The 26,077-nt window shown below is 43.2% G+C and overlaps 1 protein-coding gene across 3 annotated transcripts in view; it reads right to left on the bottom strand.

Annotated features, from left to right (window-relative positions):
* Window positions 1-26,077, bottom strand: part of LOC138681526 (proton-coupled folate transporter-like) — a 730,145-nt gene that overhangs the window by 533,325 nt on the left and 170,743 nt on the right. For 2 of the 3 annotated variants that reach the window (XM_069769104.1, XM_069769105.1), the window contains exon 3: window positions 16,966-17,063. The exons of the other annotated variant lie outside the window; for it this stretch is intronic. In XM_069769104.1, coding sequence (XP_069625205.1) covers window positions 16,966-17,063 — 98 coding nt within the window. The remainder of the gene's footprint in view (window positions 1-16,965; window positions 17,064-26,077) is intronic. 3 annotated transcript variants of the gene reach the window in all.

Here is a 26,077-nt window from a genome sequence, read left to right as displayed (position 1 = left end):
GGGGTTTCCACTGTTTAGGTACATCAGGGGGTCTCCAAACACGATAGCCAATTTTGCGCTCAAAAAGTCAAATGGTTCTCCCTCCCTTCTGAGCTCTGCCGTGCGCCCAAACAGTGGGTTACCCCCACATATGGGGCATCAGCATACTCGGGATAAATTGGACAACAACTTCTGGGGTCCAATTTCTCTTGTTACCCTTGTGAAAATAAAAACTTGGGGGCTACAAAATCCTTTTTGTGGAAATATATATATATATATTTTATGACTCTGCATTATAAACTTCTGTGAAGCACTTGGGCATTCAAAGTTCTCACCACACATCTATATAAGTTCCTTGGGGGGTCTAGTTTCCAAAACGGGGTCACTTGTGGGGGGTTACTACTGTTTAGGTACATCAGGGGCTCGGCAAACACAACATAACGCCCACAGACCATTCTATCTAAGTCTGCATTCCAAAACGGCGCTCCTTCCCTTCCGAGCTCTGCCGTGCGCCCAAACAGTGGTTTACCCCCACATATGGGGCATCAGCATACTCAGGATAATTTGGACAACAACTGTAGTGGTCCAATTTCTCCTGTTACCCTTGTGAAAATAAAAACTTGGGGGCTACAATATCTTTTTTGTGAAAAAAAAATATTTTTTATTTTCACGACTCTGCATTCTAAACTTCTGTGAAGCACTTGGGCAGTCAAAGTTCTCACCACACATCTAGATAAGTTCCTTGGGGGGTCTAGTTTCCAAAATGGGGTCACTTGTGGGGGGTTACTACAGTTTAGGTACATCAGGAGCTCTGCAATCGCAACATAATGCCCACAGACCATTCTATCAAAGTCTGCATTCCAAAAAGGCGCTCCTTCCCTTCCGAGCTCTGCCGTTCGCCCAAACAGTGGTTTACACCCACATATGGCGCATCAGCGTACTCGGGATAAATTGTACAACAACTATTGCAGTCCAATTTCTCCTGTTACCCTTGTGAAAATAAAAACTTGGGGGCTACAATATCTTTTTTGTGGAAAAAAAATATTTTTTATTTTCACGACTCTGCATTCTAAACTTCTGGGAAGCACTTGGGCATTCAAAGTTCTCACCAAAAATCTAGATAAGTTCCTTGGGGGGTCTAGTTTCCAAAATGGGGTCACTTGTGGGGGGTTACTACAGTTTAGGTACATCAGGGGCTCTGCAATCGCAACATAATGCCCACAGACCATTCTATCAAAGTCTGCATTCCAAAAAGGCGCTCCTTCCCTTCCGAGCTCTGCCGTGCGCCCAAACAGTGGTTTACCCCCACATATGACTCATTAGCGTACTCGGGAAAAATTGGACAACAACTATTGCAGTCCAATTTCTCCTGTTACCCTTGTGAAAATAAAAACTTGGGGGCTACAATATCTTTTTTGTGGAAAAAAAAATATTTTTTATTTTCACGACTCTGCATTCTAAACTTCTGTGAAGCACTTGGGCATTCAAAGTTCTCACCACACATCTAGATAAGTTCCTTGGGGGGTCTAGTTTCCAAAATGGGGTCACTTGTGGAGGGTTTCTACTGGTTAGGTACATCAGGGGCTCTGCAAACGCAACATAATGCCCGCAGACCATTCTATCAAAGTCTGCATTCCAAAACGGCGCTCCTTCCTTCCGAGCTCTGCCGTGCGCCCAAACAGTGGTTTACCCCCACATATGGGGTACCAGCATACTCAGGACAAATTGGTCAACAACTTTTGGGGTTCAATTTCTCTTGTTACCCTTGTGAAAATAAAAACTTGGGGGCTAAAAAATCTTTTTTGTGGAAAAAAAAAAAAAAATTATTTTCACGACTTGGGCATTCAAAGTTCTCACCACACATCTAGATAAGTTCCTTAAGGGGTCTACTTTCCAAAATGGTGTCACTTGTGGGGGGTTTCCACTGTTAAGGCACATTAGGGGCTCTCCAAACGCGACATGGCGTCCAATCTCAACTCCAGCCAATTCTACATTGAAAAAGTAAAACGGCACTCCTTCTCTTCCAAGCTCTGCGGTGCGCCCTAACAGTGGTTTACCCCCACATATTGGGTATTGACGTACTCAGGAGAAATTGCACAACTTTTGTGGTCTAATTTCTCCTGCTACCCTTGTGAAAATAATAATTTGTGGGCAAAAAGATCATTTTTGTAGAAAAAATGCGATTTTTTTTTCACGGCTCTACATTATAAACTTCTGTGAAGCACAGGGGGTTTCAAAGTGTTCACCACACATCTAGATAAGTTCCTTAAGGGGCCTAGTTTCTAAAATGGGGTCACTTGTGGGGGGTTTCTACTGTTTAGGCACATCAGGGGCTCTCCAAATGCGACATGGCGTCCAATCTCAATTCCAGCCAATTCTACATTGAAAAAGTAAAACGGCGCTCCTTCACTTCCAAGCTCTGCGGTGCGCCCAAACAGTGGTTTACCCTCACATATGGGGTATCGACGTATTCAGGAGAAATCGCACAACAACTTTTGTGGTCTAATTTCTCCTGTTACCCTTGTGAAAATAAGAATTTGTGGGCGAAAAGATCATTTTTGTGTAAACAAAAGCGATTTTTTTATTTTCACGGCTCTACGTTATAAACTTCTGTGAAGCACTTGGGGGTTCAAAGTGCTCACCACACATCTAGATAAGTTCCTTAAGGGGTCTAGTTTCCAAAATGGTGTCACTTGTGGGGAGTTTCCATTGTTTAGGCACATCAGGGGCTCTCTAAACGTGACATGGCGTCCAATCTCAATTCCAGCCAATTCTGCATTGAAAAAGTCAAACGGCGCTCCTTCACTTCTAAGTTCTGCGGTGCGCCCAAAAAGTGGTTTACCCCCACATATGGGGTATTGGCGTATTCAGGAGAAATTGCATAACAAAATTTATGGTTACATTTCTGTTTTTACACTTAGTAACATAGTAACATAGTAACATAGTTAGTAAGGCCGAAAAAAGACATTTGTCCATCCAGTTCAGCCTATATTCCATCATAATAAATCCCCAGATCTACGTCCTTCTACAGAACCTAATTGTATGATACAATATTGTTCTGCTCCAGGAAGACATCCAGGCCTCTCTTGAACCCCTCGACTGAGTTCGCCATCACCACCTCCTCAGGCAAGCAATTCCAGATTCTCACTGCCCTAACAGTAAAGAATCCTCTTCTATGTTGGTGGAAAAACCTTCTCTCCTCCAGACGCAAAGAATGCCCCCTTGTGCCCGTCACCTTCCTTGGTATAAACAGATCCTCAGCGAGATATTTGTATTGTCCCCTTATATACTTATACATGGTTATTAGATCGCCCCTCAGTCATCTTTTTTCTAGACTAAATAATCCTAATTTCGCTAATCTATCTGGGTATTGTAGTTCTCCCATCCCCTTTATTAATTTTGTTGCCCTCCTTTGTACTCTCTCTAGTTCCATTATATCCTTCCTGAGCACCGGTGCCCAAAACTGGACACAGTACTCCATGTGCGGTCTAACTAGGGATTTGTACAGAGGCAGTATAATGCTCTCATCATGTGTATCCAGACCTCTTTTAATGCACCCCATGATCCTGTTTGCCTTGGCAGCTGCTGCCTGGCACTGGCTGCTCCAGGTAAGTTTATCATTAACTAGGATCCCCAAGTCCTTCTCCCTGTCAGATTTACCCAGTGGTTTCCCATTCAGTGTGTAATGGTGACATTGATTCCTTCTTCCCATGTGTATAACCTTACATTTATCATTGTTAAACCTCATCTGCCACCTTTCAGCCCAAGTTTCCAACTTATCCAGATCCATCTGTAGCAGAATACTATCTTCTCTTGTATTAACTGCTTTACATAGTTTTGTATCATCTGCAAATATCGATATTTTACTGTGTAAACCTTCTACCAGATCATTAATGAATATGTTGAAGAGAACCGGTCCCAATACTGACCCCTGCGGTACCCCACTGGTCAGAGCGACCCAGTTAGAGACTATACCATTTATAACCACCCTCTGCTTTCTATCACTAAGCCAGTTACTAACCCATTTACACACATTTTCCCCCAGACCAAGCATTCTCATTTTGTGTACCAACCTCTTGTGCGGCACGGTATCAAACGCTTTGGAAAAATCGAGATATACCACGTCCAATGACTCACCGTGGTCCAGCCTATAGCTTACCTCTTCATAAAAACTGATTAGATTGGTTTGACAGGAGCGATTTCTCATAAACCCATGCTGATATGGAGTTAAACAGTTATTCTCATTGAGATAATCCAGAATAACATCCCTCAGAAACCCTTCAAATATTTTACCAACAATAGAGGTTAGACTTACTGGCCTATAATTTCCAGGTTCACTTTTAGAGCCCTTTTTGAATATTGGCACCACATTTGCTATGCGCCAACCTGCGGAACAGACCCTGTCGCTATAGAGTCCCTAAAAATAAGAAATAATGGTTCACTTGTGAAAATAAAAAAAATGGTTCTGAATTAAGATGTTTGCCAAAAAAAGTTAAATGTTCATTTTTTCCTTCCACATTGTTTCAGTTCCTGTGAAGCATGTAAAGGGTTAATAAACTTCTTGAATGTGGTTTTGAGAACCTTGAGGGGTGTAGTTTTTAGAATGGTGTCACACTTCATTATTTTCTATCATATAGACCCCTCAAAATGACTTCAAATGTGATGTGGTCCCTAAAATAAATGGTGTTGTAAAAATGAGAAATTGCTGGTCAATTTTAACCCTTATAACTCCCTAACAAAAAAAAATTTTGTTTCCAAAATTGTGCTGATGTAAAGTAGACATGTGGGAAATGTTATTTATTAACTATTTTTCATGACATATCTCTCTGATTTAAGGGCATAAAAATACAAAGTTTGAAAATTGCAAAATTTTTAAAATTTTCGCCATATTTCCTTTTTTTCATAAATAATCGCAAGTAATATCGAAGAAATGTTACCACTAACATGAAGTACAATATGTCACGAAAAAACATTCTCAGAATCAGCGGGATCCGTTGAAGCATTCCAGAGTTATAACCTCATAAAATGACAGTGGTCAGAATTGCAAAAATTGGCTCGGTCATTAAGTACCAAATTGGCTCTGTCACTAAGGGGTTAACAGGGTCCATCTCGATAGTAGAAGGGGAAAAAATGAAACCCAAAAATGAAACCTTCTGAACACCAAAGAGACACTTTGACCCCTTCACAAACAAAGAATTCGCACGCAGGACCTGGAACACCATTCTAACCTGCTTCACGTGAGACTCCCAATCATCCGAGAAGACCAAAATATCATCCAAGTATACAATCAGGAATTTATCCAGGTACTCTCGGAAGATGTCATGCATAAAGGACTGAAATACTGATGTAGCATTAGAAAGCCCGAATGGCATAACCAGGTACTCAAAATGGCCCTCGGGCGTATTAAATGCTGTTTTCCATTCATCGCCCTGCTTAATACGCACAAGATTATACGCACCACGAAGATCTATCTTGGTGAACCAACTAGCCCCCTTAATCCGAGCAAACAAATCAGACAGCAGCGCCAAGGGGTACTGAAATTTAACTGTGATTTTATTTAGAAGGCGGTAATCAATACAAGGTCTCAGCGAACCATCCTTCTTGGCCACAAAAAAGAACCCTGCTCCCAATGGCGACAACGACGGGCGAATATGACCCTTCTCCAAGGATTCCTTTACGTAACTCCGCATAGCGGCGTGCTCAGGCACAGACAAATTAAACAGTCGACCTTTAGGAAACTTACTACCAGGAATCAAATCGATAGCACAATCGCAATCCCTATGCGGAGGTAGGGCACTGGGCTTGGGCTCATCAAATACATCCCGGTAATCCGACAAGAACTCTGGGACCTCAGAAGGGGTGGATGATGAAATAGACAGGAATGGAACATCACCATTTACCCCCTGACAACCCCAGCTGGACACAGACATTGATTTCCAATCCAATACTGGGTTATGGACTTGTAGCCATGGCAACCCCAACACGACCACATCATGCAGATTATGCAACACCAAAAAGCGAATATCCTCCTGATGCGCAGGGGTCATGCACATGGTCAGTTGGGTCCAGTACTGAGGCTTATTCTTGGCCAAAGGTGTAGCATCAATTCCTCTCAATGGAATAGGATACTGCAAGGGCTCCAAGAAAAACCCACAGCGCCTAGCAAACTCCAAGTCCATCAAATTCAGGGCAGCGCCTGAATCCACAAATGCCATGACAGAATAGGATGACAAAGAGCAGATCAAAGTAACAGACATAAGAAATTTCGACTGTAACATAAGAAGTTTTTGCCTGTAGGACATTATTGCAAGAGAGCTTGGCTGAGTAGATTACACAAGAAGGAAAACACACAGCAAGTCAGCAGGATCTAGGAGCAACATGGCAGATGTGACAACCTACATGGTGAGCTGCAGCATGTGCTACATGTTCACAGATCGACCAGAAGAAGAATTAAATTTCACCTGTCAGAAGTGTAGACTAGTGGCCCTTTTAGAAGAAAAGGTGCGGGGTCTGGAAGAAAGAATAGCAACTTTGAAACTCATCAAAGAGAATGAAGACTTTCTAGACAGAACAGAAGCATCTCTACTGGTCACAGAAGGTGAAAAAAGTGTCAGAGAACCTCCAAAAGCAGATGAGTGGAAGCATGTGACCAAAAGAAGCAAGAAGACCATGGAGAAATCACCAACCACACAACTGAAGAACCGATATCAAATCTTTGTAGAGGATGAAGATGGCACACCTAAGGATGAAGCAATACCAGCAAGCAAAAAAGAAAAGGGCACACAGCAACAAGTGACAGCAAAAAGTACAGCCAAGAAGCAACGAAGAGTGGTGGTGGTGGGAGACTCACTACTGAGAGGCACAGAAGCAGCCATCTGCAGACCGGACATAACTGCAAGAGAAGTATGCTGCCTTCCAGGTGCGATGATCAAGGATGTGACCGATAGGATACCAAAGCTCTTCAACTCCAAGGACGTCCACCCATTTCTTCTGATACATGTTGGCACCAATGACACGGCAAGGAAGGACCTACCGACAATCTGCAAAGACTTTGAAGAGTTGGGGAAGAAAGTAAAGGAACTGGATGCACAGGTAGTTTTTTCTTCTATCCTTCCAGTAGACGGGCATGGCACCAGGAGATGGAACAGGATCCTTGATGCAAACAACTGGCTAAGACGATGGTGCAGACAACAAGAATTCGGATTCCTGGACCACGGTGTGAATTACTTGTACGATGGACTCCTCGCCAGAGACGGACTACACCTCAACAAACCTGGGAAACACACATTCGCCAGAAGACTCGCTACACTCATCAGGAGGGCGTTAAACTAGAAGAAGAGGGGACGGGAAGAAAAACATTAGACTTGAACAAAGAAGACCCAGGAAAACATACTCAGAAGGGCGGTAAGAACATTTCTAAAACAATCCACAGCGAGGAGATTGGAACAAAACAAAATCCTCTAAACTGCATGCTTGCAAACGCCAGAAGCCTGACAAACAAGATGGAAGAACTAGAAGCAGAAATATCTACAGGTAACTTTGACATAGTGGGAATAACCGAGACATGGTTAGATGAAAGCTATGACTGGGCAGTTAACTTACAGGGTTACAGTCTGTTTAGAAAGGATCGTAAAAATCGGAGAGGAGGAGGGGTTTGTCTCTATGTAAAGTCTTGTCTAAAGTCCACTTTAAGGGAGGATATTAGCGAAGGAAATGAGGATGTCGAGTCCATATGGGTCGAAATTCATGGAGGGAAAAATGGTAACAAAATTCTCATTGGGGTCTGTTACAAACCCCCAAATATAACAGAAGCCATGGAAAGTCTACTTCTAAAGCAGATAGATGAAGCTGCAAGCCATAATGAGGTCCTGGTTATGGGGGACTTTAACTACCCGGATATTAACTGGGAAACAGAAACCTGTGAAACCCATAAAGGCAACAGGTTTCTGCTAATAACCAAGAAAAATTATCTTTCACAATTGGTGCAGAATCCAACCAGAGGAGCAGCACTTTTAGACCTAATACTATCTAATAGACCTGACAGAATAACAAATCTGCAGGTGGTCGGGCATCTAGGAAATAGCGACCACAATATTGTACAGTTTCACCTGTCTTTCACTAGGGGGACTTGTCAGGGAGTCACAAAAACACTGAACTTTAGGAAGGCAAAGTTTGACCAGCTTAGAGATGCCCTTAATCTGGTAGACTGGGACAATATCCTCAGAAATAAGAATACAGATAATAAATGGGAAATGTTTAAGAACATCCTAAATAGGCAGTGTAAGCGGTTTATACCTTGTGGGAATAAAAGGACTAGAAATAGGAAAAACCCAATGTGGCTAAACAAAGAAGTAAGACAGGCAATTAACAGTAAAAAGAAAGCATTTGCACTACTAAAGCAGGATGGCACCATTGAAGCTCTAAAAAACTATAGGGAGAAAAATACTTTATCTAAAAAACTAATTAAAGCTGCCAAAAAGGAAACAGAGAAGCACATTGCTAAGGAGAGTAAAACTAATCCCAAACTGTTCTTCAACTCTATCAATAGTAAAAGAATAAAAACTGAAAATGTAGGCCCCTTAAAAAATAGTGAGGAAAGAATGGTTGTAGATGACGAGGAAAAAGCTAACATATTAAACACCTTCTTCTCCACGGTATTCACGGTGGAAAATGAAATGCTAGGTGAAATCCCAAGAAACAATGAAAACCCTATATTAAGGGTCACCAATCTAACCCAAGAAGAGGTGCGAAACCGGCTAAATAAGATTAAAATAGATAAATCTCCGGGTCCGGATGGCATACACCCACGAGTACTAAGAGAACTAAGTAATGTAATAGATAAACCATTATTTCTTATTTTTAGGGACTCTATAGCGACAGGGTCTGTTCTGCAGGATTGGCGCATAGCAAATGTGGTGCCAATATTCAAAAAGGGCTCTAAAAGTGAACCTGGAAATTATAGGCCAGTAAGTCTAACCTCTATTGTTGGTAAAATATTTGAAGGGTTTCTGAGGGATGTTATTCTGGATTATCTCAATGAGAATAACTGTTTAACTCCATATCAGCATGGGTTTATGAGAAATCGCTCCTGTCAAACCAATCTAATCAGTTTTTATGAAGAGGTAAGCTATAGGCTGGACCACGGTGCGTCATTGGATGTGGTATATCTCGATTTTTCCAAAGCGTTTGATACCGTGCCGCACAAGAGGTTGGTACACAAAATGAGAATGCTTGGTCTGGGGGAAAATGTGTGTAAATGGGTTAGTAACTGGCTTAGTGATAGAAAGCAGAGGGTGGTTATAAATGGTATAGTCTCTAACTGGGTCGCTGTGACCAGTGGGGTACCGCAGGGGTCAGTATTGGGACCTGTTCTCTTCAACATATTCATTAATGATCTGGTAGAAGGTTTACACAGTAAAATATCGATATTTGCAGATGATACAAAACTATGTAAAGCAGTTAATACAAGAGAAGATAGTATTCTGCTACAGATGGATCTGGATAAGTTGGAAACTTGGGCTGAAAGGTGGCAGATGAGGTTTAACAATGATAAATGTAAGGTTATACACATGGGAAGAAGGAATCAATGTCACCATTACACACTGAATGGGAAACCACTGGGTAAATCTGACAGGGAGAAGGACTTGGGGATCCTAGTTAATGATAAACTTACCTGGAGCAGCCAGTGCCAGGCAGCAGCTGCCAAGGCAAACAGGATCATGGGGTGCATTAAAAGAGGTCTGGATACACATGATGAGAGCATTATACTGCCTCTGTACAAATCCCTAGTTAGACCGCACATGGAGTACTGTGTCCAGTTTTGGGCACCGGTGCTCAGGAAGGATATAATGGAACTAGAGAGAGTACAATGGAGGGCAACAAAATTAATAAAGGGGATGGGAGAACTACAATACCCAGATAGATTAGCGAAATTAGGATTATTTAGTCTAGAAAAAAGACGACTGAGGGGCGATCTAATAACCATGTATAAGTATATAAGGGGACAATACAAATATCTCGCTGAGGATCTGTTTATACCAAGGAAGGTGACGGGCACAAGGGGGCATTCTTTGCGTCTGGAGGAGAGAAGGTTTTTCCACCAACATAGAAGAGGATTCTTTACTGTTAGGGCAGTGAGAATCTGGAATTGCTTGCCTGAGGAGGTGGTGATGGCGAACTCAGTCGAGGGGTTCAAGAGAGGCCTGGATGTCTTCCTGGAGCAGAACAATATTGTATCATACAATTAGGTTCTGTAGAAGGACGTAGATCTGGGAATTTATTATGATGGAAAATATAGGCTGAACTGGATGGACAAATGTCTTTTTTCGGCCTTACTAACTATGTTACTATGTTACTATGTTACCGTACCAATGGTGGCAGACCTAGCGAACCGCTTAGTGCGCTTAGGACAATCGGAGATAGCATGAGTGGATTCACCACAGTAAAAACACAGCCCATTCTGACGTCTGTGTTCTTGCCGTTCAGCTCTGGTCAAAGTCCTATCGCATTGCATAGGCTCAGGTTTATGCTCAGATAATACCGCCAAATGGTGCACAGTTTTACGCTCACGCAAGCATCGATCGATCTGAATGGCCAAAGACATAGACTCATTCAGACCAGCAGGCATAGGAAATCCCACCATGACATCCTTAAGGGCTTCAGAGAGACCCTTTCTGAAAATTGCTGCCAGCGCACATTCATTCCATTGAGTGAGCACAGACCACTTCCTAAACTTCTGACAATATATCTCTACCTCATCCTGACCCTGACACAGAGCCAGCAAATTTTTCTCTGCCTGATCCACTGAATTAGGTTCATCATAAAGCAATCCGAGTGCCAGAAAAAAAACGCATCAATATTACATAATGCAGGATCTCCTGGCGCAAGGGAAAATGCCCAGTCTTGAGGGTCGCCACGTAATAAAGAAATAATGATCTTAACTTGTTGAACTGGGTCACCAGAGGAGCGGGGTTTCAAAGCCAGAAACAGTTTACAATTATTTTTAAAACTCAGAAACTTAGCTCTATCTCCAGAAAACAAATCAGGAATAGGAATTCTTGGTTCTAACATAGAATTCTGAACCACAAAGTCTTGAATATTTTGTACTCTTGCAGTGAGATGATCCACACAAGAAGACAGACCTTTAATGTCCATCACTACACCTGTGTCCTGAACCACCCAAATGTCTAGGGGAAAAGAAAGACAAAACACAGTGCAGAGAAAATAAAATGGTCTCAGAACTTCTCTTTTCCCTCTATTGAGAAGCATTAGTACTTTGGGCCTCCAGTACTGTTATGAACTGGTGATTCAGAACCACAATGGACCTAGTGGTTAAGAGCACACAAAGTGACCTGATAGTTACTAATAACATAGGACGAGCTCTGAGACGTGGGAACTCTGCTGACCGCAATCCCAAATCCTATCATACCACACTAGAGGTAGCCGTGGAGCGCTCCTGACCAGACCTAGGCGCCTCGGGCACAGCCTGAGAAACTATCTAGCCCTGAAGATAGAAAAATAAGCCTACCTTGCCTCAGAGAAATTCCCCAAAGGAAAAGGCAGCCCCCCACATATAATGACTGTGAGTAAAGATGAAAATACAAACACAGAAATGAAATAGATTTTAGCAAAGTGAGGCCCGACTTACTGAATAGACCGAGGATAGAAAAGATAGCTTTGCGGTCAGCACAAAAACCTACAAACAGCCACGCAGAGGGCGCAAAAAGACCATCCGCACCGACTAACGGTACGGAGGTGCTCCCTCTGCGTCTCAGAGCTTCCAGCAAGCAAGAAAAACCAATATAGCAAGCTGGACAGAAAAAATAGCAAACAAAAGTAACACCAGCAAAACTTAGCTTATGCAGGGCAGACAGGCCACAAGAACGATCCAGGAGAGAGCAAGACCAATACTGGAACATTGACTGGAGGCAAGGAACAAAGAACTAGGTGGAGTTAAATAGAGCAGCACCTAACGACTTAACCTCGTCACCTGAGGAAGGAAACTCAGAAGCCACAGCCCCACTCACATCCACCAGAGGAAGCTCATAGACAGATCCAGCCGAAGTACCACTCATGACCACAGGAGGGAGCTTGACCACAGAATTCACAACAGTCTGCATTCCAAATGGCACTCCTTCCCTTCCGAGCCCTCCCATGCGCCCAAACAGTGGTTCCCCCCACATATGGTGTATCATCGCACTCAGGACAAATTGGGCAACAAATTTTGGGGTCCAATTTCTCCTGTTACCCTTGGGAAAAGGCAATATTGGGGGCTAAAAAAATATTTTTTGTGGGAAAAAATGTTTGTTTTATTTTTACGGCTCTGCATTATAAACTTCTGTGAAGCCCTTGTTGGGTCATAGCGCTCAAAACACATCTAGATAAATTCCTTCGGGGGTCTACTTTCCAAAATGGTGTCACTTCTGGGGGGTTTCAATATTTAGGCACATCAGTGGCTCTCCAAACACAACATGGCGTCCCATCTCAATTCCAGTCAATTTTGCATTGAAAAGTCAAACAGCGCTCCTTCCCTTCCGAGCTCTCCCATGCGCCCAAACAGTGGTTTACCCCCACATATGGGGTATCAGCGTACTCAGGACAAATTGTACAAGAACTTTTTGGGTCAAATTTCTACTCTTACCCTTGGGAAAATAAAAAATTGAGGGTGAAAAAATAATTTTTGTGAAAAAATATGATTTTTTATTTTTACGGTTCTGCATTATAAACTTCTGTGAAGCACTTGGTGGGTCAAAGTGCTCACCACACCTCTAGATAAGTTCCTTAGGGGGTCTACTTTCCAAAATGGTGTCACTTGTGGGGGGTTTCAATGTTTAGGCACATCAGTGGCTCTCCAAACGCAACATTGCGTCCCATCTCAATTCCTGTCAATTTTGCATTGAAAAGTCAAACGGCGCTCCTTCCCTTCCGAGCTCTGTCATGCGCCCAAACAGTGGTTTACCCCCACATATGGGGTATCAGCATACTCAGGACAAATTGTACAACAACTTTTGGGGTCCAATTTCTTCTCTTACCCTTGGGAAAATAAAAAATTGGGGGCGAAAATATAATTTTTGTGAAAAAATATGATTTTTTATTTTTACGGTTCTGCATTAAAAATTTCTGTGAAGCAGTTGGTGGGTCAAAGTGCTCACCACACCTCTAGATAAGTTCCTTAGGGGGTCTACTTTCCAAAATAATGTCACTTGTGGGTGTTTTCAATGTTTAGGCACATCAGGGGCTCTCCAAACGCAACATGGTGTCACATATCGATTCCAGTCAATTTTGCATTGAAAAGTCAAACGGCGCTCCTTCCCTTCCGAGCTCTGTCATGCGCCCAAACAGTGGTTTACCCCCACATATGGGGTATCAGCATACTCAGGACAAATTGTACAACAACTTTTGGCATCCAATTTCTTCTCTTACCCTTGGGAAAATAAAAAATTGGGGGCGAAAAAAAAATTTTGTGAAAAAATATGATTTTTTATTTTTACGGTTCTGCATTATAAACTTCTGTGAAGCAGTTGGTGGGTCAAAGTGCTCACCACACCTCTAGGTAAGTTGCTTAGGGGGTCTACTTTCCAAAATTGTGTCACTTGTGGGTGGTTTCAATGTTTAGGCACATCAGGGGCTCTCCAAATGCAACATGGTGTCCCATATCGATTCCAGTCAATTTTGCATTGAAAAGTCAAATGGCGCTCCTTCGCTTCCGAGCTCTGTCATTTGCCCAAACAGTGGTTTACCCCCACATATAGGGTATCGGTGTACTCAGGACAAATTGTACAACAACTTTTGGGGTCCATTTTCTCCTGTTACCCTTGGTAAAATAAAACAAATTGTTAAATGTTAAATGTTCATTTTTATTTAAACATTCCAAAAATTCCTGTGAAGCACCAGAAGGGTTAATAAACTTCTTGAATATGGTTTTGAGCACCTTGAGGGGTGCAGTTTTTAGAATGGTGTCACACTTGGGTATTTTCTATCATAGAGACCCCTCAAAATGACTTCAAATGAGATGTGGTCCCTAAATAAAAATGGTGTTGTAAAAACGAGAAATTGCTAGTCAAATTTTAACCCTTATAACTCCCTAACAAAAAAAAATTTTGGTTCCAAAATTGTGCTGATGTAAAGTAGACATGTGGGAAATGTTACTTATTAAGTATTTTGTGTGACATATCTCTGTGATTTAATTGCATAAAAATTCAAAGTTGGAAAATTGCGAAATTTTCATAATTTTCGCCAAATTTCCTTTTTTTTCACAAATAAACGCAGGTATTATCAAAGAATTTTTACCATTATCATGAAGTACAATATGTCACGAGAAAACAATGTCAGAATCACTGGGATCCGTTGAAGCGTTCCAGAGTTATAACCTCATAAAGGGACAGTGGTCAGAATTGTAAAAATTGGCCCGGTCATTAATGTGCAAACCACCCTTGGGGGAAAAGGGGTTAATATACGGTTTTCTTTGTCTCCTGGCATTTCAACTAGTATTTCTTTTTCCACCGTGAATACTGAGGAGAAGAAGGTGTTTAGTATATTAGCTATTTCCTCATCATCTACAATAATTCTTTCCTCACAATTTTTTAAGGGGCCTGATTCTTTTACTATTGATGTAGTTGAAGAACAATTTGGGATTAGTTTTACTCTCCTTAGCAATGTGCTTCTCTGTTTCCTTTTTGGCAGCTTTAATTGTTTTTTAGATAAAGTATTTCCCCCCTATAGATTTTTAGAGCTTTAATGGTGCCATCCTGCTTTATTAGTTTAAATGCTTTATTTTTACTGTAATTTGCACCTCTTATTTCTTTGTTTAGTCACATTGGGTTTTTCCTATTTCTTCTCCTTTTATTTCAACAAGGTATAAACCGCTTACAGTGCCTATTTAGGATGTTCTTAAACATTTCCCATTTATTATCTAAATTCTTATTTCTGAGGACTTTGTCCCAGTCAACCAGATTAAGTGCATCTCTAAGCTGGTCAAACTTTGCCTTCCTAGAGTTCAGGGTTTTTGTGACTCCCTGACAAGTCCCCCCAGCTAAAGACAAGTGAAACTGTACAATATTGTGGTCGCTATTTCCTAGATGCCCGACGAGCTGCATATTTGTTATTCTGTCAGGTCTATTACATAGTATTAGGTCTAAAAGTGCTGCTCCTCTGGTTGGATTCTGCATCAATTGTGAAAGATATTTTTTCTTGGTCATTAGCAGAAACCTGTTGCCTTTATGGGTTTCGTAGGTCTCTATTTCCCAGTTAATATCCGAGTAGTTAATGTCTCCCATAACAAGGACCTCATTATAGGTTGCAGCTTCATCTATCTGCCTTCGTAGTAGACTTTCCATGATTTCTGTTATATTTGGGGATTTGTAACAGACCCCAATGAGAATTTTGTTACAATCTTTCCCTCCATGTATTTCGACCCATATGGACTCGACATCCTCATTCCCTTCGCTAATATCCTCCCTTAAAGTGGACTTTAGACAAGACTTTACATAAAGACAAGCCCCTCCTCCTCTCCGATTTTTATGATCCTTTCTAAACAGACTGTAACCCTGTAAGTTAACTGCCCAGTCATAGCTTTCATCGAACCATATGTCAGTTATTCCCACTATGTCATAGTTACCTGTAGATATTTCTGCTACGAGTTCTTCCATCTTGTTTGTCTGGCGTTTGCAAGCATGCAGTTTAAAGGATTTTTATTGTTCCAATCTCCTCCTTGTGGATTGTTTTAGAAATTTTCTTACCTGCCTTCCGAGTATGTGGTCTTGGGTCTTCTTTGCCGCACCTCATAAATTTTATCAGTTTCTTTTCTCGCTTCATGTTCGAGTCTAACATTTTTCTTCCCGTCCCCTCTTCTTCTAGTTTAACGCCCTCCTGATGAGTGTAGCGAGTCTTCTGGCGAATGTGTGTTTCCCAGGTTTGTTGAAGTGTAGTCCATCTTTGGCGAGGAGTCCGTCGTATAGGTAAGTCACACCCTCGTCCAGGAATCTGAATCATTGTTGTCTGCACCATCATCTTAGCCAGTTGTTCGCATCAAGGATCCTGTTCCATATCCTGGTGCCATGCCCGTCTACCGGAAGGATAGAAGAAAAAACTACCTGTGCATCCAAATTGATTACTTTCTTCCCCAACTTTTCAAAGTCCTTGCAGATTGTCGGTAGGTCCTTCCTTGCCGTGTCACATTGGTGCCAACATGTATCAGACACTTGTCTCATATGCGATTTTCATACTGACGGTCACATGACCATGAGGTTTTCGCACTGCTTCTCTCAGTTTTTCACTGGGCATTGAGAGAATTTGGGAAAGCAGCTTGTTGGCACGTGACTAAGTGTGCAAATCACATATGTGCTTTGGGGAGGCACCAAACTGAATTCCATTACCAAACAAACACTTGTTGAAAGTTAAATTTAATCTCTAGCCACCTATCTTTATTTCCATCTACAGTGTTCCTCAAGCCTGAAAACACACTAATCTATATAAGACCACGTTTACACAGCAGATGTTTAGTTAGAATTTCACATCAGTATTTGAAAGCCAAAACCAGGAGAGGAACAATCAAAGTGAGGATCATGGAAACACATTATCGCTTCTGCATTTATGACCCTACCTGGTTTTGGCTTCCAAATTATGTGAATTACTTACTAAAATACTGTGGTGTCAATGTGGCCCTCACTGCAGCAATCCGTCATGCTGGGTGGGTTGAGACTTGATACACTTTGACTCATAATAAACTGTTTCACTCTTTAGCAGTATTAAAAAATTATTACTGTAATATCATGATTAAAAAGGCATTCTGACATTCCTTTTCAAAGTAAGAACACCAAGCTCCTTAGTATGCCAGCCTCTTACCAACACTGTACAGTTTTCATTGAAAAACATTTGCCAAATTCTGCTCATCCATACAAATTTATTAACATAGCCGTTTTCTATTTAGCTAAAAATACAATACAATTCTCTAAACTGAAATGCAATGTTATAATACAGCCTACTTACTGAAACCAACATTTTTGAGGATGTGTACCAACCATATAGCTCATTATTGAAACTTCTCGGTGGGTAACTTAAAAACATTAGTGAAATGGACTGTTCTCCTGTTAAAAAAACAAAAAAGAGAACAAAGTCATATGATCATTTATGTGATAAAAGAAGGTATTCAATTTTGTTTGGTAAATTATAATGATTTTTTCAAAACAATCGAAGTTGATGCATTTATTCTTGGATTGTCATTCCTAGTTGTATGGACTATTTTTAATTTGCATCCCGTAAAATTAAAATAAAGCATATTTTTACTATCTGCTAGGGATGTAAGTATTTGTGAGCATGTCAGCGATGCAAGCTGAAAGTCAGAGTAATATTATAATATTAAGTGAATACCATTACATTAGCAAAGACAAATGACTTAATGTACAGCAACTCCTTGGCATGTTATGCAGAGATTTCAGTGTCATATAACGCAACTCTTTAACATTTTTGAAGACTAACGCAAATAAAAAAGAATGGAAATGAACACAGTAAGATTTCTATAGTGTGTTTCTTTTGCAGTTAAAATCAACAGTTTGTAAGTGGGATTACTAGAGATACTTGCTATTACATGTATGCCTTGCTTTATGCACTATATACATTAACCGAATCTAGTTATAGGCAACGTCTTGGTTATAACCGGTGAAAATGCTCGGGTGCTCATTGCTCGGGTCGAGCATACTGGAATACTCGGGTACTCGACACGAGCACCGAGCCTAATGTAAGTCAATGGGAAACCTGAGCATTTTTACCGCGATCCCCCGGGGGTCCTTTTAAGGTCTAAAAACGTCTGAAAATGATGGAAACACTGCTCAAATGACTCGGGAACATCATGGGGATTCTGACTCCTAGGTCACATCTGTAAGCAATGTTGTCAGAGTTTCACGCCATTTTTACAGGTGCACCAAAAAACATGCAAAAATGAAAGGAAAATGGATTTTGCTGTGAAATATGTTAAGGAACATCTTTTCCAGGGTTATGAATTATTTAAAGCAAAATAACTAACCCCAACCAAAAATGTTCCTCCACCACGTGGGCTATGCTTACACGCAGCGTTTTTGATGCGTTTTTCAACTTTAGCATTGATTTCAACCAATACAAATGCATTCACTGGGTAATGTCATTGTAACATTATTATTATTTGTATTATTATTTGTTATTATAGCGCCATTTATTCCATGGCACTTTACATGTGAGGAGGGGTATACTTAATAAAACAAGTACAATAATCTTGAACAATACAAGTCACAACTGGTACAGGAGGAGAGAGGACCCTGCCCGCGAGGGCTCACAATCAACAAGGGATGGGTGAGGATACAGTAGGTGAGGGTAGAGCTGGTTGTGCAGTGGTTTGGTCAATCGGTGGTTACTGCAGGTTGTAGGCTTGTCGGAAGAGGTAGGTCTTCAGGTTCTTTTTGAAGGTTTCGATGGTACAACCCTAGCTGGTCATGTATTGTGTGACACATAGACAGACACATCTTGTTTAATTTATGAAGGAGGGACTCTTAAAGTCATAGAACCTATTTTTGAAAGGGCATCAGATGGCATTAATGTTCTTAAAGAGCCATTAAACAGTGGGTCTCCTATACTGTTATTGCCTATGCAGTGAGTGGCTGGGCTGCCAAAAATGAGGACGCATTTCAACAAGGGGGAAGTTGCCAGGCCAAGGTTTTAGTGTTCCTGAATCTGGTGCATTTTTAGACAGTCCAGTTAAACCAAAAAAGGTCATTTGCAACATATGCCATGCTAGCATCAGCAGGGGCAGCACAACTACCAGCCTGACCACCACCAGCATACGCAGGCACATGACAGCAAAGCACTCGATTGGTTGGGCCGAATGGAAAAGTACAGAAACAGTGTCTGTGGGTGACACCACTGCCTCTTCCCTTGTTCTACATCCATGTCAATTCCCTGTCCATGATCCAGACTAAGTTGTCTCCCTTCCTGCACCTGTCGTTGCACACTTGCAACGACCGACAGCAACCACGTCCTTGTCCCCATGCATGTTTGCTTTCCCTACCCCAGTCCTTGGAATGCAAGCATGAATACACAGTTACCAACAGGCAAAAATGCTAAATGGCCACATTTCCAGACTGCTTGCCCTGGAAATGTAGCTGTTTAGGCTTGTGGAGACAGAAACTTTCTGCAAACTCATGGCAGAGGCCGTACCTTGGTATTCTGACCCTAGCTGCCTCTATTTCTCCTGGTGTGTCTTCCCTGCCTAACACAAGCATGTGTCCCATAACATAAGATGTGCCCTGACCAACGCTGTTACTTGGAAGGTTCACTTAACCACGGCCATTTGATAAAGTATCTCATAGTATCCTTATTAAAAAAAAAGTATGGGATCGACAAGGCTACTGTTAGGAGAATTGATAACTGGCTGAGTGATAGTACTCAAGGAGTGCTAATAAATGGTTGCACGTCCAATTGGCAGAGTGTTTCAAGTGGTTTACCACAAGGGTCTGACCTGGCCCCAGTGTTGATCAATATTTGTATAAATTATCTAGGTAAGGAAACTGAAGGTAAACTAATCGATTAAATTTGCAGACAATGCAAAGCTTGGAGGGATAGCTAACACTAGAGAAGACAGAGAAAGGATTCAGAAGAATCTAGAGAAGCTTGAACAATGGGCAGCGACTAATAGCATGATATTTAATAGTGATGATGACCGAATAGGGAAATATTCGGATTCGGGAAAATCGGCACAAATAATTTCTAATATCCGTATATTCGTACCGAATAATTAATCCAATGCAAGTCAATAAGCAAGCAGAATATTCTTCTGCTGGACCCAACAATCAGGTCTTGGGGGCATGGAAAAAAAGCTGAAATTGATGGGAAAGAGCTGAAACTAAATGGGAACAGCATGGAGAAGATGACTGTATGCCTTTATGACTAATACATGGTATCTGCGAAAAATGTCAGACTATTGCGCCAGTTTTGCTGATTTTTAAAAAGTTCTACCAAATGAAACAAACAATTTTTTAAAGGGAAAAATGCTTAGAAGCGTCCAAAATGACATGTATATAATGCTAAGTAAAAATGAAATGCAAAAATAAAAAAATTATACCTTCCCTTTAATATATGTTCACACAGAGTGTTTTAGCTTTAGTTTTTCCTTTAACATTTGTGAGGGCTCTCACTCCTACATTTGGGAAGTCCCTCTGTCATGCCAAATAGTTAGCAAGATAGTGGAATACATGGTCCCCATCTCTTTACAATGCCATTTCAAACACTCAAAAAAATTAAAATTTGGGTTTTGTCCGCCACCACCACCATGTCCACCGCAATGCCATTATGCGGCCCTCGCTTACTATTTGCAGAGTGCCACCAGGTGCCGTGAAACCTGAGTTTGATAATGGTCCTTAGGTGGCCCTGTGTCATATATTTGAGAGAGCAATTCTACATTTGGGAGGTCCCTCCTGTTAGGGTTGGCGGAACGCACCGAATATATATTTATTAGTGGAAATTGGTGTGTTCGCAACCGTGCAGGAAAGCACCTGCCGCTAGATATGGCGGTACTATATAGTGGTATAAACAGACTCTGTTACTTCACAGAGTCTGTTAGCAAAGATAACGCTGTGCCCTGTTTGGCTCACAGAGGCACACAGCTACTTAGTAGAGCAGATGGTGGTCATGCAGTCAAATGCAAACATGAAACTCCTTGCCGGAGGTGCCAGCATTCTAGGGGCTTATTTCAGTCGGGTTCCTGAATACACACACACAAAACTCCTCGCCGGAGGTGCCAGCATTCTAGGGGCTTATTTCAGCTGGGTCTCTGACTGCATACAAAACATGACCACACTGGCGCTGAGCTCATACATAATTTGACACTAGCGCATGGCCGTGTGGTCATGAGAACCCTTTATAGTGGTAGCACCTACAGGACCTTCCAAAAAGGACCAATGGAAGGCTGCCACAGAAGTTGATCAGGTACAGGGCCTTCCTGGGGGACCAATGGAAGTTGCTGCTGTACGTGAGCATGTGACCCTTGATCTCCACTGAGAGATCTTGCCCTGGGCATGCTCAGTGTGTGGAAAGCAGGACTTAGTCCCAGAAAAGCCTGCTCACCGCTGACCAGTGCAGGGTACAATAGTAAAGCCTATTCAGTGAGGCGCTGGGACCGACGTCTCCGCTGAGCAGGCTCCACTGCGGTCGACGCAGAATGGGAGACCGCAGCAGACATGGTTTGAGATTCCCCCTGTGCAGTGGCGGGAACTCGACTCCTAACACCTCCCTCATGCCAAATAGTTAGCAAGATAGTGGATCACACACTCCATCCCTTTACAATGCCATTTCAAACATGCACATTTGAATTTTGGGCTTTGCCCCCACCACCACGTTCACCAACATGTCATAATGCGGCCCTCTCTTTTAATTTTCTGAGGGCCAATAGGTCCTGTGAAACCTGCATCTTGTAAGGTCCACAGTTCATTTTTGCCACCGGCTCCCAATGAAACCACTGTCATAGCAGGCGAAGCTGCTGTAAATTGGAAATTGGATTCTACCAGACACCAAAAGCATTAGAATTCCATTCTGAATACAGTGTATACAAGCAATGGCTTGTATTGTGGTCAATCTGTCAGGTCTGAAACCCATGTCATGAACATGTACAAACCTCATTTTACTTGGAAGCAGCCTCCTGAAGGGAAAGAGACATGAGTGCCATTGACCAGTCTACACAAGACCAAGCACTTCTTCTGGAAACTATCCAACCAGGCAGAATGTATCTTTTTCATGTTTTTTAGCAACAAAACTATTACCCTCATTCACAAAGCGCTCAATCGCTCAGCACCACCCTACATCTCCTCCCTGGTCTCAGCCTACCACCCTAACCGTGCTCTCTATTAGGCTAATGACCTGAGGTTAGCATCCTCAATAATCAGAACCTCCCACTCCTGTCTCCAAGACTTTTCACGTGCATCGCCAATTCTTTGGAATGTGCTACCCAGGCTAATACGATTAATCCCCAATCCCCACAGTTTTAAGCATGCCCTAAAAATGCACTTGTTCAGACTGGCCTACCGCCTCAACGCATTAACCTAATTATCCCTGTGTGGCCCATTCATATAAGTTAACGAAAAATCAGGTTCCTCGCATCATGTTCTCATACGATTTATGCAGTTAATAGCCCTCTATGTCTGTTCTGCTACATACTTAGGCTGTTAACTGGTTCATGCAGCTTTACATGAACAATTGATCCTTACACTTTGGCTGGTCCGAACAACGAAAGCAATTGTTACCATCCACCTCTTGTGTCTCCCCTTTTTCCTCATAGATTGTAAGCTTGCGAGCAGTGCCCTCACTCCTCTTGGTATCTATTTTGAACTGTGATTTTTGTTATGCTGTAATGTCTATTGTCTGTACAAATCCCCTCTATAATTTGTAAAGCGCTGCGGAATATGTTGGCGCTGTATAAATAAAATTATTATTATATTAACAATGGGGTAATTAAAGGATATATCCCAGAGAGTATTGTGGTCTTTGAAGTGTATTACTCAGGTGATAGACAGTGCTACAGAGCTCAGGTGTCTGCGGCTGACTCCTCCCCCTTGCATCCTGTCGGGCGTCTGTATGGAGCGATATGTGTATTGTTTCCATGGGAACTCATTACTTTGCTCTGTGACGCCGGATGTGATGCGGGGGCTTGGGTGTCTCCGCCTCCATGCACTCATGAGACACGGCTGTGTGGGTTTTTTCGCAGCTTAAGGATGGCTTGTTTGACCTGCATGGAGAGCTCCTTTGACCGCATGTTTACTTCATAGCAAAACCTTCCAAATGCAAGCACCACACCTCAAATCAACTCCAGGCCTTTTATCTGCTTATTTGAGAATGACATAACGAAGGGATTGCCCACACCTGTCCATGAAATAGCCTTGGAGTCAATTGTCCAATTACTTTTGGTCCCTTTAAAAACAAGGTGGCACATGTTAAGGAGCTGAAACTCCTAAACCCTTCATCCAATTTTAATGTGGATACCCTCAAATGAAAGCTGAAAGTCTGAACTTCAACTGCATCTGAATTGTTTTGTTTAAAATTGATTGTGGTAATGTCTATAACCAAAATAAGAAAAATGTTGTCTCTGTCCAAATACATATGGACCTAACTGTATGCCCTATCTAACTATAAATTTGTGAACAGACATATATGCTGACAAGTGACAACTGAACGCTGTGCTGGGACAACAAACTGAATGTGGTTGCTGCTTGCTGTGTCTGTGCAACTGCAAGTTTTGGACACGAGGCCTCAGCGCCTCCTTCCTGGACTGCAGAGTGGTAATGACGTAACACAAGGGAAAGTCGAGGGGTTTCACCATCAGACACAGATTTTGTACCCAGGTGCTCTGCCACATACTGGGGTTCTGTGTTTATGAGCAGTATATGTCTTATGCTAACAGAGGTATTATGTAAAATTTCCCTTTAAAGGGAAGGTACCGCGTTTGTAGATCATTAATTAATCAATGTAATGTAGCATAACATGCTGTTATAACCCAGATTTGAATGCATGTAAAACAAATTTCGTGTGATATATGAGTAGAAAGAAGGAACTGGGGGCTGACATCTTGGTTTTGCAGCAGTAGTACTTCACTATCAGTGTCAGATTACGGCACCCCATGGACATAGGAGATAACAGACCGGCGCTGACCCTATCTGTAACATTGCAGCAGCATTAGCAGTGAGCTGGGCACGCCTCTGTGGGCTGCACAACTCACTGCTGTAGGTGTGACTAGCTGCCATTTTATTAGAGCCCTGTGCTATCTGCCGAGCTCCACTTGCTCTCTATCACAGGAGAGAAGAAGCACTGACTGCTCCTCTGTACTCCAGGCACTGCAGGTTCTGGGCAGACATCTTCTGCTCTCACACGCTGCCGTGTGCTTCCCCCTGCTCTGTCTCCGCCTCCCCACTTGCACAGAGTCCCAGTGATCTCCGGTAAACTGCACTCTCCCCCTGTGTCGCTCTCCCTCTCTGTGCGGCGTGGGGGGTCTCTGTGCGGCGTGGGGAGGTCTCTGTGTGGCGTGGGGGGGTCTCTGTGCGGCGTGGGGGGGGTCTCTGTGCGGCGTGGGGGGTCTCTGCGGCGTGGGGGAGTCTCTGTGCGGCGTGGGGGGGTCTCTGTGCAGCGTGGGGAGGTCTCTGTGCGGCGTGGAGAGGTCTCTGTGTGGCGTGGAGGGGTCTCTGTGTGGCGTGGAGGAGTCTCTGTGCGGCGTGGGGAGGTCTCTGTGCGGCGTGGGGGGGTCTCTGTGCGGCGTGGGGAGGTCTCTGTGCGGCGTGGGGGGTCTCTGTGCGGCGTGGGAGGGGGTCTCTGTGCGGCGTGGGGGGTCTCTGCGGCGTGGGGGAGTCTCTAAGCGGCGTGGAGAGGTCTCTGTGTGGCGTGGAGGGGTCTCTGTGTGGCGTGGAGGAGTCTCTGTGCGGCGTGGGGAGGTCTCTGTGCGGCGTGGGGGGGTCTCTGCGCGGCGTGGGGAGGTCTGTGCGGCGTGGGGGTCTCTGTGCGGCGTGGGGAGGTCTCTGCGGCGTGGGGGGGTCTCTGTGCGGCGTGGGGGGGTCTCTGTGCGGCGTGGGGGGTCTCTGTGCGGAGTGGGGGGGTCTCTGTGCGGCGTGGGGGGGTCTCTGTGCGGCTGGGGGGTCTGTGCGGCTGGGGGGGTCTCTGTGCGGCGTGGGGGGCCTCTGTGCGGCGTGGGGGGGTCTCTGTGCGGCGTGAGGGGATCTCTGTGCGGCGTGGGGGGGCCTCTGTGCGGCGTGGGGGGGTCTCTGTGCGGCGTGGGGGGTCTCTGTGCGGCGTGGGGGATCTCTGTGCGGCGTGGGGGGGGACTCTATGCGTGTATGCAAGCATCGTCCGATGGGACTACAAGTCCCATCGGACGATGCCTGCTACAATGACAGTGATTGACACATTAGCCAATAATGGGACAGTAATAGTCCCATCATCCGGCTAATGTGTTGGATGAAAAAAAAAAATACTCCATACATACATGCTACATACATGCTACATACAATACATTCATACATTACATACATATAGACATACAGTACATTAAACATAGATTTCATACTCACCATTACTTATCACTTTGTTCCCCGAAGCCAGTGTCATCTGTAAAAAAAATATTAAAAAAACAAACAACCAATATACTCCCTGTCCGCAGAAATCCACGAGTGTCCCACGACGATCTCCCGTGGAGAGCAGCAGCATCAGATAATGCAACTGCTCTCTAGGGGCTCCAGGAACACAATGACAGCAGGAAGGTATCCTTCCACCACTGTATTCCTCCGCCACTGTAAAAAAAAAAAAAGTCCCTAGTCTCACTTTATGCCATTGCTGTATGAGAAATTTTCCCACGCAGCAATTGCCATAAAGTGAGACCTTGTCCTAAGGTAACCTCTCAGTGATGCACTGTAGGAGCCATTGTCTCCTGTCAGTGTGTCACTGAGGGTCCTATAGAGTAGTGGCATCACCCGATGTCACTGTTCTATAGGGGAGATCATCGTGGGACACTCGATATTAATTGGACTACGGCGGATAGGTAGTATACGGTTTATTACTTTACGTTTTTTGCAGGTGCTGAAGTATGGTAAGTATGGTGAAATGAAGAATATTAAAATACTTTTTTCCTAATGTGTGCGTGTTTTTTTTAACCCTTTCTTACTATTGGATTAATAACGGATAGGCGTCTTATTGACGCCTCTCCGTTATTAACCCGGCTTAATGTCACCTTACAATAGCAAGGTGACATTAACCCTTCATTACCCCATATCCCACCGCTACACGGGAGTGGGAAGAGAGGGGCTAAGTGCCGGAATTGGCGCATCTTACAGATGCGCCATTTCTGGGGCGGCTGCGGACTGGTATTTGTAGCCTGGGGGGGGCAATATCCATGGCCCCTCTCTAGGCTATGAATATCAGCCTGCAGCTGTCTGCGTAGCCTTTCTGGCTATAAAATATAGGGGGACCCCACGCAATTTTTTTTTTGGGGGTCCCCCTATTTTAATAGCCAGTAAAGGCTATACAGACAGCTGTGGGCTGATATTCATAGCAGGCTACAGATATTGGCCCCCGGCCGTTGGCTTTCCCCCTCTGGCGCAGAAAA

This window comes from Ranitomeya imitator, chromosome 5 (genome assembly GCF_032444005.1).
Source record: "Ranitomeya imitator isolate aRanImi1 chromosome 5, aRanImi1.pri, whole genome shotgun sequence".
In the NCBI taxonomy this organism is placed as follows: domain Eukaryota; kingdom Metazoa; phylum Chordata; class Amphibia; order Anura; family Dendrobatidae; genus Ranitomeya; species Ranitomeya imitator.
The sequence above is the reverse complement of the archived record's forward strand: the minus strand, read 5'-3'. Positions and strand labels throughout refer to the sequence as shown.